This window comes from Rhinoderma darwinii, chromosome 3 (assembly GCF_050947455.1).
Source record: "Rhinoderma darwinii isolate aRhiDar2 chromosome 3, aRhiDar2.hap1, whole genome shotgun sequence".
Lineage (NCBI taxonomy): Eukaryota > Metazoa > Chordata > Amphibia > Anura > Rhinodermatidae > Rhinoderma > Rhinoderma darwinii.
This window is the reverse complement of record NC_134689.1, coordinates 47,886,587-47,902,372: the sequence shown is the minus strand read 5'-3', so window position 1 is coordinate 47,902,372 and position 15,786 is coordinate 47,886,587. Positions and strand designations below refer to the sequence as shown.

The 15,786-nt window shown below is 41.0% G+C and overlaps 1 protein-coding gene and 1 long non-coding RNA gene across 4 annotated transcripts in view; one reads left to right on the top strand and one right to left on the bottom strand.

Annotated features, from left to right (window-relative positions):
- JADE2 (jade family PHD finger 2) overlaps window positions 1–15,786 on the top strand; it is a 404,193-nt gene that overhangs the window by 228,807 nt on the left and 159,600 nt on the right. For all 3 annotated transcript variants that reach the window (XM_075856334.1, XM_075856333.1, XM_075856332.1), the window contains one exon: window positions 7,158–7,369. In XM_075856334.1, the coding sequence (XP_075712449.1) occupies window positions 7,158–7,369 (212 nt within the window). The remainder of the gene's footprint in view (window positions 1–7,157; window positions 7,370–15,786) is intronic.
- Window positions 180–5,719, bottom strand: LOC142748929 (uncharacterized). The gene is made up of 2 exons (XR_012882337.1): window positions 5,594–5,719; window positions 180–3,017 (listed from the first exon to the last, which is right to left on the bottom strand). It is a non-coding gene; the product is annotated as an uncharacterized LOC142748929 (long non-coding RNA).

Sequence of the window (15,786 nt, the reverse complement as noted above, 5' to 3'; positions counted from 1 at the left end):
AAAAAAAAGCCTATACTTAACCCATTCTCCGTAGTTATGGCGTCGCGTCCCTCTCTTGTCCTTGCAGTCCGGCCTCCTGGGATGACGCTGCAGACCATGTGACTGTTCGGGTACTAATCAGTCTCAACCGGCAGGGATAATACGCTGAGTTCGTACGAAAGGAATCACACCACACAGAGTCTGGTACAAAGCTCCTCACTCAGCATCAGGCGTCACTGATTTATTTATTACACACATTTGTTCTATATCTCCTTTCTCCTGGGGGTGGGTACATGTTATCACACTTTTATAAAAGCACGTATCACTGTAAGCCTCTTGTTACTTTGTGTCATCCTTGGATAGGTTCACCCTTATCTGGTCCTTTAGATATGTCTTCATAGTTCATAGTTTGTTCATACCAGGAAGTGACTTGTTATTTTATTAGTGCGTAGTCCCTGTTCAGGGGCCATCTTGCCACGTATACTTATCTAATCCTATTACTATTGCTTCATCACAATTATGTACACAACTCTATAGTCTATATTTTATTAAAGAAAGAAAATTATTATAAACATTAACTTCTGTCCACTCCATCCTTCACAGTCCCCCCTTTTATCATTATTTTCTTCATTTCTTAACCTAAGTGTGTCCGTGCTCTGGGAAAGGGGAGTAAAAGGATTTTTTCACCAGTTTGAGACGAGCCTCCCCTATTAGGAGACCCCCCTTTGTAGCTGGACTTAAAGAGTCGGTGCACACCCTACACTATCTATTCATCTTCAGAACAATAGTCTCGATAAAGGGTGGTTGTTTTCATGGATGGAGTTGGTAAAAGTCCTTCAATTTCTGAAGAAAACATAAAAGTGGGAGTTACTTCAGTTATAGTTTTAGTCATTAATTTCTTCATACATGGTAATACACAACAAGCAATAACTGCGAAAAGCACTAGAAAGATTAAGATTACAATCCCAATTTGGGCCAGAATTTTCTGCCATCCGGTTAACCATGAGAAATACTGATCCCATGGGTCTGTGAAACCTCAATTTCGTTTTAATTCCTCGGATAAAGAAACAATCTGTTTGATTGCCATGGTTACTTTGCCGTTTGGTCCTGTGTTATCTGGAATAAAAGTACGACAGGTAGTACCTATCATGGCACAAACGCCTCCTTTTTCTGCTAGTATCATATCAAGGGCCATACGGTTCTGGAAAGTCATAGTAGATGTGGGTCCTAACTGGTCAGCTAGACCTTGTAAAGCGTCCCTAGTATAGTTAACAAACCGTTGCTGGTTGTAATAGATATAATTTATCCAATCTACATTTTTGTTAGCTGTGATCATAGGGATTAATGATTCAAATCAAGCTGCTACCTGATCCCGGGCCTTGAATTCATCTGGGACCCCCCTTGGGACTCCTATAGCATCTATATACACATGGGGGTCAAAACTTCCTTTCAGATCTCTTTTTTCCCCTTGTAAATATGTGACTATTTTGAGAGATGGTCTCTTGGGTTTCTAACTGTATACCATTCAATACTCCTAAATATCTCTTAAAATTGTTATCAAGAATACAAAATATCTCCTATTTCTTATTTGGCTATTATTCATACATAATATCATCCCATCAGTTTCTTTTATTACAATCGTAGAGTTGAGCCTCTCCTTGTTGCATCTTTCATAAGTCTTATTTATCATTTCGTTTCTATTTTTACTGGTTGTATATTTCTGTCGATACTGTAAATCTGGTTCATAACAACAAAACCACAGCCCCGGCGTCTCTTCTTGTATGCTAATGTTGGCTGTTTTGTCTATGTGAAGGTACACAGTCCCTCCATGTGGTCCTTTTTTCCAAGTCCCTTCGGTTGTAGTCACATTTGTAGTATAACACGGGGCATTGGCCTTACATGTGTAGTTACCCTCCTTTCTATCCACTGTGGCATTCGCCCACCCTGTCCTGAACTGTTCCAGTGATTCTGTACTGATTACGTGTACAGGAGTAGCAGTTCTGCCTTTTTGTATAAGAGCACACGCAACAACCGCCGCAACAACCGCAAAGATCTTCATTCTTCTGGCTGAAGAACCTTTTTACAATGACTGGCGTGAATCCAGCTTGCCTTTCCTTCGAGCTTCACTGAGGTGCTTGTAACGAGTAGGACTTGAAAAGGACCATCAAATCTTGGGTCTAGACTTTTCCTCACGTGTCTTTTAACAACGACCCAATCTGCTGGTTCTAGCTTATACGTCAACTGAATCAGGACCTGGAATGGAAGCAAATACTTGTGCATGCACCTTGGTCAATTGTTTGTCAAGCGTTGATACATAATCTGTTAGTCTACCATACTGCATTTGGAGCACCTGTGGAAAATAACATCCTAATCTGGGAGCCGACCCAAATAAGATCTCATATGGGCTGAGACCTGTTCTTTTTGTGGGCGTGTATCTTACTGAGAACAAGGCTAATGGTAGACACTCGGTCCATGGTTTCCCGTTTTCTACCATTGCTTTTTGGATTTTCAATTTGAGAGTCCCATTTAGTCTCTCAACCTTCCCACTGCTTTGTGGATGGTATGGTGTATGTAGGGCTTGACTTATGCCTAGAGCTGACAACACATGGTTCATGATTTCACCCGTAAAATGAGTTCCTCTGTCGCTCTCGATCACCTCTGGAACTCCATATCTGCACACCACCTCGTTGATCAGTTTCTTTGCTGTGGCTACGGCTGTAGCTTTGGTTACTGGAAAAGCTTCTGGCCATCCTGAAAAGAGATCAATACAAACAAGCACATACTCCTAGGTACCAACTTTGGGTAGTTGAATATAGTCTATCTGCAGTCTCTGGAACGGATATATAGGTCTGGGTGTGTGCTTCTGTGGTACTTTTACATGTGCGAAGCCCACTGTTTCCTGGGCCATAAGGGCCATACAATCATGTTCATCAGTTTCAGACAAAAATTGTGACCATACTTTACCTACGTCTTCTCCCCCCTTGCTCCAAAGGCAGTAAGGTAGCTGGGTTCAATGTAGTACAGCGGTGTAAAGTAACCTGCTCAGGGAGAAGAAGCGCACAGGTTAATCTCAAATGTCTTGCAGTGGACAAATGCTTAGGTTGTACTTGAGTTAGAATAGCAGTAATATATATATCATGTGGTGGAAATGCCAGGACCAAATCTGAGGCCTTGTTTAACATTGAATTTACAGCAATGATAGCTCTCACACATGATGGGGAACCTCGGGCCACAGGGTCTAGTCTAGCTGAATAATATACTATCGGGCTCTGCTGTGGTCCATGACTTTGTGTGAGAACCGCAGTGTCATGTCCATTTTGTTCAGTACAGTACAAAGTATATGCTTGCGTAGAGGTACTCCATGGATTGGTGTCACAAGCCGCTACCAAACACAACTCCTCCTCATTCAGCTGATAATCCAGAATACTTTGAGAATCTCACTTTTATCAGGTTCTGCAAATACTTGATTAATACAAAAACAAATAAAAATAAAACATTCCCAAAAACTTTACATCAAATTAACAATGTCCAGACAAGTTTTGTTTTGCCTTCTCCCTCATCTAAATCCATAAAGACTCGTGTGAGTGATGTCACCTCGCCTCCTGTGTAACTTTGCTGGAGGGGGATGGTCTCTTACACATAAACCAAAATTGTACCTGATCAGTTCCTTCACCCTTCCCCCCTTTGTGGACTCTGCGAGAGTGATGTAGCAGAGTTCAAAACTACATCTCAACATAACACTAGTTTAACCCCTTGTAATGTACAACAGCCTGAAACAAAAATGACTTTTTCCTGACAAAATACATTTGATCTTTACAATGACATAATTCATGTGTGAAATCAAAAACAAAACAATTGTAGTTAGTTATTCAATAAAACAGAAAATATTATCTCTGATCACATTAATTACTGCAAACCAATAAACAGTATATAAAAATAGGGAACGGTGGGGGGCACATACATTTTCAAAACCCCGTGTCTCACAGTATCTGTAGTTTAATACATCTGAATTAACATCAAAACACATGAAATCTGATCACATCATAACACATAAATATCGTAACTTTTATAACCAACAGCGCTTGCGCAAAAGAGAAGAAATGTATTTAGGTTTGTAGACATTACTGATATATATATATCTCAGCAGTGCATATTGAGATCCCTCTGTCTCATCAGCCCTGCAGACTGCACCCAGTCAGCCCCCCTCCTCCTCCTCTCAAACACAGCACACTTTAGGGGGGAGGGAGGTCACAAACTCGCAGCTTCTCACAATCTTAACACTTTCAATGCCGGCAAAACAACATACGTATCTGCAATCATTTATCACACCATTGTACAGGAATTATCTACGTTAATGTTTAACCGTACAATCTGACGGCCACCATCTCTATATTATGATGACGTGTTGTTTCATCAGTGAACTAAAACTGGAACTTCTGTAAATAGAAAAAACACTACAAATTACAAAATTAACAAGGTGATTATTTCATACTGATTTGGTTGGGCCGGGCGTGGCCACATCCTACGGAGGGGGCTTATAAAATCCACCTTCTTGTGTGAGTACCGGATATAACGGAACAACAGGTTTAGGTGTACCAAGATGGCCTCCTGGGGCGGGGAGTGGTGCCGAAGGCGTGGCATATATGGGAGGATCGGGGCGTGGAAAGTGACATGATACACAATATTCAACTTGGGGCGGGTTCTGTTAACCACAACTGGGACACTCCCACGAAGTTAGAATTCCACCGTCGCCATTATAGGGCGGTGGCTGGACACGTTCTTTGTAATACACATATTTGATGATTTTACCCTTTCTGTCTCGTATTTCTTGCTCAGTAAACTTGTCTTTAGTTATGGCTATGGCTGTTCTTTGCCAAGCTAATGCTTCATCTAACTTTCCTTCGTCACTTAATCTTCCCTTGTTTTCCCTAAGAGCTGCAGCCCATTCTTCCATCTATAAATATGCCACATATGTGCATAACTTTCTTACTATTTTCTACATTCTTCTTGCCTTCTCTTTTTTCTACTATCTCTTTTGCGGTTAATGAACCACATTCCTTTGCCTGTCTCTTTGTTTTAAACACATTAAACATACTGTTCTATATTTAACACCGTCCTGAGAATGAAACCTTATTCTCGATGTTTCTGAACACAAAACACAATTTTTTTTTTTTTTTTTTTTTAACACAATTATAACTGACTGTCTGTCTCTGTCGTCTTAATGGTATCAACCTATACCCTGCGACCAATTAAATTATTACACTTACACCTGTCGTCTTAATGGTATCAACCTATACCCTGCGACCAATTAAATTATTACACTTACACCTGTCGTCTTAATGGTATCAACCTATACCCTGCGACTATTTGTCTCTGTCGACTTAATGGTATCAACCTATACCCTGCGACGAATTAAATTATTACACTTATACTTATCACCTATGCCGGCGAGACGCGACTATCTATACTATGATTCTTGGAACCACACAGCGGGTTAACTCTCTGTCGCTGAGAGTGTGGCCGGGATCGACTCCAAATACCTCGGTATCTTATCACCTGCTCACTCTCCCACACGGATAAGAGCCAATATTCATAAACATGAACTTAACCTTACCGTGTTTTATTTGAAGCTGATCAGACTTCCTGGGAGCGTGGCTGGTGATTCGATGTTGAGGCGTCTGGGGGTCGTCGATCACGGACACGGCTTATCCCTCGAGTGTGGCCCCACGTCGAGCGCCAAAATGTTCGGGTACTAATCAGTCTCAACCGGCAGGGATAATACGCTGAGTTCGTACGAAAGGAATCACACCACACAGAGTCTGGTACAAAGCTCCTCACTCAGCATCAGGCGTCACTGATTTATTTATTACACACATTTGTTCTATATCTCCTTTCTCCTGGGGGTGGGTACATGTTATCACACTTTTATAAAAGCACGTATCACTGTAAGCCTCTTGTTACTTTGTGTCATCCTTGGATAGGTTCACCCTTATCTGGTCCTTTAGATATGTCTTCATAGTTCATAGTTTGTTCATACCAGGAAGTGACTTGTTATTTTATTAGTGCGTAGTCCCTGTTCAGGGGCCATCTTGCCACGTATACTTATCTAATCCTATTACTATTGCTTCATCACAATTATGTACACAACTCTATAGTCTATATTTTATTAAAGAAAGAAAATTATTATAAACATTAACTTCTGTCCACTCCATCCTTCACATGACCACTGCAGCCTGTAACTGGCTGCTACAGTCACATGGGCTGAAACGTCATCCCAGGAAACCAATCTGTACAGACAACATTAGAACCTGTCACTATGACAACCGTTGGGTGGTGGGAATAAATCTTTTTATTCATTTTAAACAACAAAACGTTTTTGTTTTTTTAGCGGAATCGCAGCTTCTCTGCTGCAAAAATCGCAACACTTGCTATTTTTTGGAGATTTTACCTCATTAAATTCAATGGGGAAAACCTGCAACAGAAAAGTAGCGATTCCGAAGCATAAATTGACAAGCTGCGGATTTTAAAAAAACGCAACGCAGTCCAATTTATTAATTTTTTTTCGGCTTTGTTTTTATGCAGCATGTGGATGAGATTTGTGGAAAACTCATTCACTCTGCTGCCACTGTAATGCGCTGCCGATTTTCCGCAATTAAATCAGTTTCGAAAAAAATGGCAGTGGTTCTGTTCTGAGAAGAGATGTTATTGTCAGTTTATTACAGAAAGGGACAACAAAAAGACAGGGGTGCTCTCTAGGGCAATATTATTTGGTAAAGCAAACACTTTTCAGATTGTAGGTGGAGCCACTTGGATAAGTGGAGCTAAATACATGCACAGCTCTATGTGGAACTTTCTCAGGTGTGTGATAGGTGACCGGGCTTTCAGCTGCTGCATCGGTAGGAGTTCCTCTTTCCTTCTCGTAACCGCAATAAGAGGTCAAATCACTGTAGTCAGTAAGAAACAAAAAATGGCTCCACGATAAAATGCATTGGCATTATGCTTGTGGTGCCTCTCCCAACACAAACGTGAAATGCTAAATTGTGGGATAGGAAAATGTGGTCAACTGATTCGTCAGACAATACTGTATGGAAAAAAAAAAGTTTGGTTTAATACCAACTAAAACCATTTGGTTTTCTTTGACTAAATAATCTTCATGCTTTCTACTTGCTTATTTACAGAAATGCCACTGCTGGATGAGCTCACCTTTGAGAAGATTCTAGAGGAGTTAGAAAAGCTCTGCTATGCGAATATGAATGTGGCCATCGAGACAGAGGAAGGGCTGGGGATCGAATATGATGAAGATGTCGTCTGTGATGTGTGCCGATCGCCTGAAGGAGAGGATGGAAATGAGATGGTTTTCTGTGATAAGTGCAATGTCTGTGTGCACCAGGTAAAGGAAAACAAAGTTCTACACATATTACATCTACTGCAACTGGAATGGAGGTTCAGGCTGACACCCTGATTTACATAACACAATAATAATAATAATCTTTATTTATATAGCTCCAACATATTTCACATAGGGTTGTCACCATACCAGAATTTGGACTTCGATACCGATACTTCGTTTAGTTTTGCGATTTTCGATACCAAAACGATACTTTGCCAACAGTAATAATAAAAAAATAGGTTCTTCCATTTTCTGATGTGAGGCACGAGGTGTGATGAATTTTGAATCTGCCTCACATTAATAGTAACCCCATCATTTTCCATGCCTTTACCTAATGTGTGAGGTACATGATAGGGTTAATTACTATTAATGAGAGGCACATGGAGGTTAAATTCATCACACCTCGTGCCTTACATTAATAAGTTTTTATTTTATTTTTTTATAGTGTTCATCTCATAAATGACGCAAAAAAATTGTGCAGGTTATTACGGCCGCGCCAATACCGAATATGTGTATATTTTATGTATTGAGACTTATTTTAATTTTTATTGTAAAATATGTGTATGTGTATTTTTTTATTTAACATTACTTTGTTTTTACTTTTTTATTTTTAAACTTTAATGTACGGGCTTATATCTATATTCCAGTACATTAGCCTGTGTACTGATAGTACACAGGTAGTTGTTAGGACATACCCGAGTATGCCCTAACTACAGGAAATATGGTCAGACAGTCCTGGGGTCCTACAATGGGCACTGGGATACTGCCCATATATGGTATGTCCGTCAATCGCGTCACAGGGATTCCCTGTGATGCGATCCAAGGGGCATCTCCCTTTGCATTTTCCCCTTCAATGCTGCGGTCAGCTTTGATCTCAGCGTTCAGGGGAATAGCGGCAAAGATGAGAGGTTTCTCTGATCTCCGCCATTAGAGCGGGGCTGCGGCTGTATAATAGAGCCATTGCCCCGCTCCTCACAATAAGTATGTGCGCGGTCAGAATGAGGTGATGTGGCCGGCTCAGCAGACAGAACATGGGGGTGTTTTGCAGTGCGCCCGCCATGTTCTGTCTTCAGTGCTTATTAGTGCAGCATCGGTCGCATCACATCACATTGACCACGCGCACTTGTCAGGAATCAGGAGCGCGGCAATGACTGTATCACACAGCCGCAGCCCCGCTCTCATACATTCATGTGTAACAATGCTAAGCTGTGTGGTCGCACAGCTTAGTATCGAAATACATGAAATAACAGTATCGAACCGTTTGAGGGTGCACTGTATCGAAACAGTATCGAAGTTTCGATGCATCGTTCATCCCTAATTTCACAGTAATTTACAAGGTACAGACAAAATCAGATTTTACATATGTTGTGAATTTGCTATAACCTGTCCACATCATAGTCGGTTAATAAGTAATCATTATTGTACCATAGTTTCTCACCTCACATCTGTCTGAATAAGCATGTCAGACGATCTCATTACCTCTTCTATTGCATCCGATTGCATCTCATGACCTGCTAATGTGATCCACACATGATCAGGTTGTCTAGGTGGCTGTTTGCATATTCTTCTTTAGCCACTTTCATAACAAAGTCATGTGTCTGGCTGCTAACGCAACTGGACGCTCGCTAAATCGATCGTAACCCTACATATTTCCAACACGTCTCATTGTCTAGGCAACAAGACGCTAATTGGAAATCTAGTCCTATCTTATTTGTGGCGTAACGTCACGTGGTCTCATATGTCTCGTTGGTAGGATATACAGATGCTGGGAAGGGGATTACATTTAACCCCTTAATTCATATTGATCACAGGATTGGATTTCCCAATGATTGCATCCCTTGGGTTTACGGCACAATGTTGTATTGAGTAGCGCTGCATATCCTCAATTGTGTCAAATACAAAATACGGTTATCTAGCTATGTCGACCTCTAAGCCCACAAGTCTTAAAGGAGAAGTATATGTATATTTACATTCGGCTTGAAAAAGGCAAGTCACAATTGTGGTGCATCATGACTGTGGACACTGGCACAAATTGATAATATTAGAATAGCCACATAATTAAGGACAATATACTAAATACTGATACCAATCTAAGGGTATGTTCACACGGCGGGGGTCCGTAACGGCTGAAATTACGGGGATGTTTCAGCCTGAAAACATCCCCGTAATTTCAGCCGTACCGGCATGTGCAGGCGCTTGAACGCCGCGTCAATTACGGCCGTAATTAGCGCTGCTATTCATTGGAGTCAATGAATAGCGGCTCCAATTACGGCCAAAGAAGTGACAGGTCACTTCTTCTACGCGGGCGTCTATGTACGCGCCGTCATTTGACAGCGGCGCGTAAATATACGCCTCGTGTGAACAGACAAACGTCTGCCCATTGCTTTCAATGGGCAGATGTTTGTCAGCGCTATTGAGGCGCTATTTTCGGGCGTAATTCGGGGCAAAAACGCCCGATTTACGTCCGTAAATAGGCCGTGTGAACATACCCTAATGGATGTTGTCAGTAAACTCACAAACCCTTTACATCAACCGGAACATGATATAAAACATGAAAGAGAATTATTAATAGGCATCATTTCAATCATATGGAAGGCAATAAATCGTATTCTAAATTCATGTCCTTGAGGGCCAATGTATTCAACTTTTGTATCCAACTCATTTCTTTCTCATTTTTTTTCATCAATCCCCTCCCTGTCTCAATGGAGGTACTGCGATCTATTATTTTAAATCTTAGCTGGCTCACCAAATGTCAGGCTCTTAAAAAATGTTGAGGTATTGCTAACTCTTCTTTAGCCATGCGGATTGTGGATTTATGTTGGTTTTTCTGATGTCTCACGACCTGCGTAGTTTCCCCAATGTATTGCAGACCACAGGGACAGGTCAATAAACCTATTACTTATTCTGATAGACAGGTGTAGTAGCCCTTTATACAATTTTTTCTGGCCTGTATGTGAATAGTGAAATGTGCCTCCTTATTAATGCTGTTACAATTGCAGCATAATCGACATGGAAAGGTTTTACATTTTGGAGAAGAAAGGTTTGACTTTTTATCTGGTCACTCCCCACATCCGCTTTCACTAGCCGATCTCAAATAGATTTTGGTTGGCTATACACCTTTAGTGAGGGTTCTTTGAATACTTAAACATTGGGGTATAACTCCCTAACTATATGCCGATGTGTTCTTAATTTTTAAATTAATGGAATACGAGGGGATTTAACTACCTCGTCAGTAAGTGGTTCTATCCCGGCTATAATGGCATCTCTTTGTTTCTCCACCTCTTGTCTAGGGTACTGTCACATTAAATTACTCTTTGGTATGGTTTTTATAGTGGTTCTAGGATGAAAACGATCAAAAAATAATAGAGATGCGGTCGGTGGATTTGATAAACAAATCTGTAACGGATCTTTCATTCTCCACATATACTCTAATGTCCCAAAAAAAAATCTTTCTTTAAGTAGACTACCGTGAACTTTAGTGTGCAATGCCTTGAGTTTAATTCTGACATTAGGTCTAACAAGGATTTTTCATCCCCGCTTCACAGAGAGAAGACACTATCTATGTACCCGAGCCAAGTTTTGGAACATTGTCGGTACAATTGGCTCAGGTACATAAATGTTTCCTTGAACTCTGCCGTGAACAAATTTGCATACATAGGCGATAAATTGGGCCCCATTGCGGTACACTGTTTTGTACGAATAACCCATTCTGAAAAATAAAAATATTTACTGTACTATACAAAATGACAAAATTAAATCTCTGTATTTGTTAACCCCTTTAGGTTCCTCCCCACCTTTAAAAAGCTATAACTTTTTTATTTTTCTGTCATTTTAGCAATATGAGGGCTTGTTTTTTACGGGACCATTTGAAGTTTTTACCGGTACCATAAAATGTATTGAGAAACTGGAAAAAAAATACTTGAATTTGAAATAAACAGTGATTCCTCAATCTTTTGAGGGGTTTCGTTTTTACAACTTTCAGCATACGGTAAAAATGGCATGTTAACATTATTCTACCAGTCAGTACGATTACGGCGATACCAAACTTACATATTTTTTTTTATGATTTACTGCTTTTACAAGGAAGAAACTAATTGTTAAAAATCTAATTTGTGTATTGTCGCCGCATAACTTTTTTTATTTTTCCATCGATTTGAGCGGTTTGAGTGCTTATTATTTGCTGGGCGAGCTGTAGTTTCTAAAAGGTTCAGTTTTGGGCTACATTAGACTTTTTGATCACTTTTTATAAAAAAATTTGTGACATCTGAGGCGACCAAAAAAGAGTGATTCTGGTGTTTTTTATATTTTTTATTTTTACACCAATTCACAATACGCATTAAATAATGCTATAGTGTAATAGTTTGGACTTTTACGGATGCAGCTATAACAATTTTGTAGTTTTTATTTTTTACATTACTTCAAAGGAAAAATGGGAAAAGATTTTTTATTTTTTTTTAAACATTTTTTTGTGTTTTTCTGACTACTCCTTAAAAGACAGCTCAGTAAAACCTCAGTATGACCTGTCTCTCTCACCGTGCAGATCTTGAAGGAGGAAAATACGGGGTTGATATAAAAGCCACATGTAATTATTAATTTTATTGTACCTGTGCTAAAAAATTCAAATTGAGATAAGTTTGATATCAGACAAACCCCATTAAGGTGCAGTGGGCACCGCATGAATACAGCTATTATCTGTGCACCTTGTGTTCCTTCACTTTCCATTTTCACCAATAGTAAGATGCTTAACTATAGTATACTCTACTCCGTGAAGATAAAAATAACTTTTCAGTAGGAAATTAGCCTCTCAGGATCTTACTTCAGGAACTGTTTATTTGGATAGGGCATGCATTAATACAGCCCCATATATTGTATATCTAATAAAGAAACTGTCTAGTTACGGTCATCCCACTCCAGACTTTTCTATTCACAACAGCAGAAAAATAAGTGTAATGTTCAGCTCAAGCGACCTCCGTGCAATCGTCCAGTCCTGCTTGCTAACAACTTGAAAAACTAGGTGACCAGCATTGGAGATATGTAAACCTTCATCCTTATTCAATCCACATAAAAACCACAAAATAGGATGTGAAAGACGATAAAATCAGCTCTGGTTCTTTTTAGGGCAGATTGGTTTTTGCCTTATGGATTTTCTGCTTTTCTGTAGGGTTAGAAAAATGTTTGAACCCAGAAACTCCTATATCCCAGACAGTAGCTCTTCTTATTGAGCTGCTGTACAGATCCAATCCGGAATCTATCTAGGTTCTCATGATTTTTTCATATTAATTTTTTTTATTGGTTTCAATACAAACAAGTAAAACACATTTGGAGGGGATGTATCCCTGTAATAAAAAGAACATGTCAAATAAGGGCACAGCCCAAACAGGAAGGTGGACATCACAGCCTATGATATGCGCAGTATACTTCAGCAGCCTTAATAAGCATAATGTAAAGGAGCATTTAATACAAAAGGAAGTAGAAATACAATAATTCAGACACCTGTACACCCTAAAATGTAGCGGCAGTAGGTAACCGCAATCACAGGAAGTATATGACCACTCAAAATAGACACAGGAAGGGAAGGGAAAGATAGAATGGGAAACAAACCATGGCAAAGTAGAGACAAGGTGATCTCATGGTGAACCTGGACTCCAGTTTCGGATTATCGTGGGTAAATAAAAAGAAGCAAAAGCAGCTATACACCTGGCAGAGGTGTGGTTGGAGCAAGCAAAACCCTACCCAACCGTATGGATCCCCCTCTTAGGGGAAGTCTCATAGGAAGGGAGGAGGGTTGTGTCTCGTCACTGCAGTACGGTAAGTGGAAGAAGAGAGGAACATAAGCCATTGAGATATGTATCGTGTAGAAGCAGCCGAGGAATGAGCCAGAAGGTGTTCCATTCTCTGTATTAAGGCAACCTCCTGGAACCACTCATCCAACAGTGGAGGAACCGCCGTTTTCCACCTGCGTGGGATAACCGATTTGTCAGGTTGGAGGAGGTGTCTAATTAGGGAGCATTTGTAAATGGGTTGTGGCATAGGGAACATGCATAAAAGAAGCGCCTCAGGAGAATTAGGGATCGAAAACCCTGTAACATCTAATATAATTTTAAGTACCGCCTCGCAAAAACTCTGCAAGGAGGGGCAACTCCACCAAATATGAGACATGGATACCCCCGTCGCTCCACAGCGCCAACATGTGGCCAGTACAAACGGGTACCAATTATGCAGGGCAGCGGGGACCCGATACCACCTAGAGATAATTTTATAGCTAGTTTCCTGAGCCCGTATGGCTATCGATGCTTTTTGGGAAAGGGAAAAACATAGTTTCCATGGTGCGTCAGAGAATGTCACGTCCAATTCTTTCTTCCAAGCCTTGCAGAAGGATGGGAGATGAGGGGAACGCTGGGAGAGGAGTAGTTTATATAGTGTGGAGATGGCTTGTGGAGGGGACAGGGTGGCAACACATAAGTGTTCGAAGTCAGTAAGGGGCCGGTGAAGGTGAGCCTGCCGCTTAGTAACACTATAAAAATTTAATAACTGGGAGTATTCAAATATGTGATGTGGTGAAGGTATATCAGCTGGGCAGATAGTGGCTAATGGGAGTAGAGAGGAATTGGAGAGGACCTGAGTGAAGGACATGGGGTTGGTGGAAGACCTACCTAGAAAGGAGAGACTGCCCCCCCCCAGCTAGAAAGGCAGGGTTGTCAGTAATGGGGTCAATGGGCCCAGTGGGTCAATGAGTGAGCCTCCTATCCCAGAGGACCACAGTGCCAGGAGGGTATGGAAAACAACAAAGGAGGCGGAAGTCGGTCTGTTCCCAGGCAGGGTCCATGGCAGAGTAGATAGGGTACGAGTACAGAGTTGTTGGGCTAAACTAACCCAGAGTTTAGAATCATGGTTGTGAAAAAAAGTCAAGGACCCTAGCAAGAGTCGACGCAAGGTAATAGAGACGACAGTCCAGCAAACCATCCTCACCTGCATCCCTTGACCGAGTAAGAATTGTCCTACTCAGGTGGGGACGACCCGTTGGCCATATGAAGGATCCAAAACATTGTTGGATACGTAGCCAATAAGAGGATGGGATGGAGATGGGGATCGTCTGTAGGATGTACAGCAATCTGGGGAGGAGTGACAGGTTCTCATGATTTTTGCCTCTTAAGATGCTGTGCCTTGATTACCTGATAAGTCTCACCATTTTGGCTTCTATATAAGCCTGGCCGTTGCCCATCCTCCTTGCCAGACTATGGCTTCCTGCATCAAACCAACAGAGAAAGATTGATTCTACGACACACTGATATATAAAAAATTCAAAATCTTTATTAAAGTATCTGGTTAAAAACTGAATTACAATACGACATAAAAAGAATCCACAAGCCTACAGGAAGTGATAGGACAGCTCATTGTGTAACTCACTGAAATGGTAACAATGATATTGAACCCCAAAGGAGCACAGACCTGCACATGACTTGATAATATTCAAGTGCCAAATGGCGTTGATAAATGGATAAACAGTGCATAAATCAATGTAGCAGCAAATCTAGTATTTAAACAAATACAAAAAGGCATTACATACCAGTCATGACCACAGGAGCAGTAACACACCCCAACGCGCTTTTCGGTGCTAACTGCCTTCATCTTCGTCTAGAGCTTCCTACCTCTAGTCTAGTTCATTCCTGCCTGAGGGTATGTTCACACACACTAATTACGGACGTAATTCGGGCGTTTTTGCCCCGAATTACGTCCGAAAATTGCGGCTTGAAAGCGTTGACAAACATCTGCCCATTGAAAGCTATGGGCTGACGTTTGTCTGTTCACACGAGGCGTATATTTACGCGCCGCTGTCAAATGACGGCGCGTAAATAGACGCCCGCGTCAAAGAAGTGACCTGTCACTTCTTGGGGCATAATTGGAGCCGTTATTCATTGACTCCAATGAAAAGCAGCGCCAATTACGTCCGTAATGGACGCGGCGTTCAAGCGCCTGCACATGCCGTTACGGCTGAAATTACGGGGATGTTTTCCCCTGAAAACATCCCCGTAATTTCAGCCGTTACGGACGCTGCCGTGTGAACATACCCTTACTCTTCAAACTGTTGCCACTTATTTGTGTACCGAATCTGGACTGTTCCTTGACCACTCTTGCTATTATCACCAACCTTCCAGATTGTTCCAGCCACTGGACTCTGGATCTGCTTCCAGATCTTGATAGTTCTAAAGGTTACACTTATCCCTTCTCTTCGATAGTTGCTCCCATTCCTTAACAAAACTTTATGAACATATGTCTTTTTTCAATCGTACCAACTATGTAACTATGTTAGAAATTTTTATTTTTCTTGCACCGCCTCCATGGCTGGCATTCTTTACATCAATATATTGTCCCCCCCAAAAAAAGACCTACTTTACTAATAAATCTGGCACATTTTA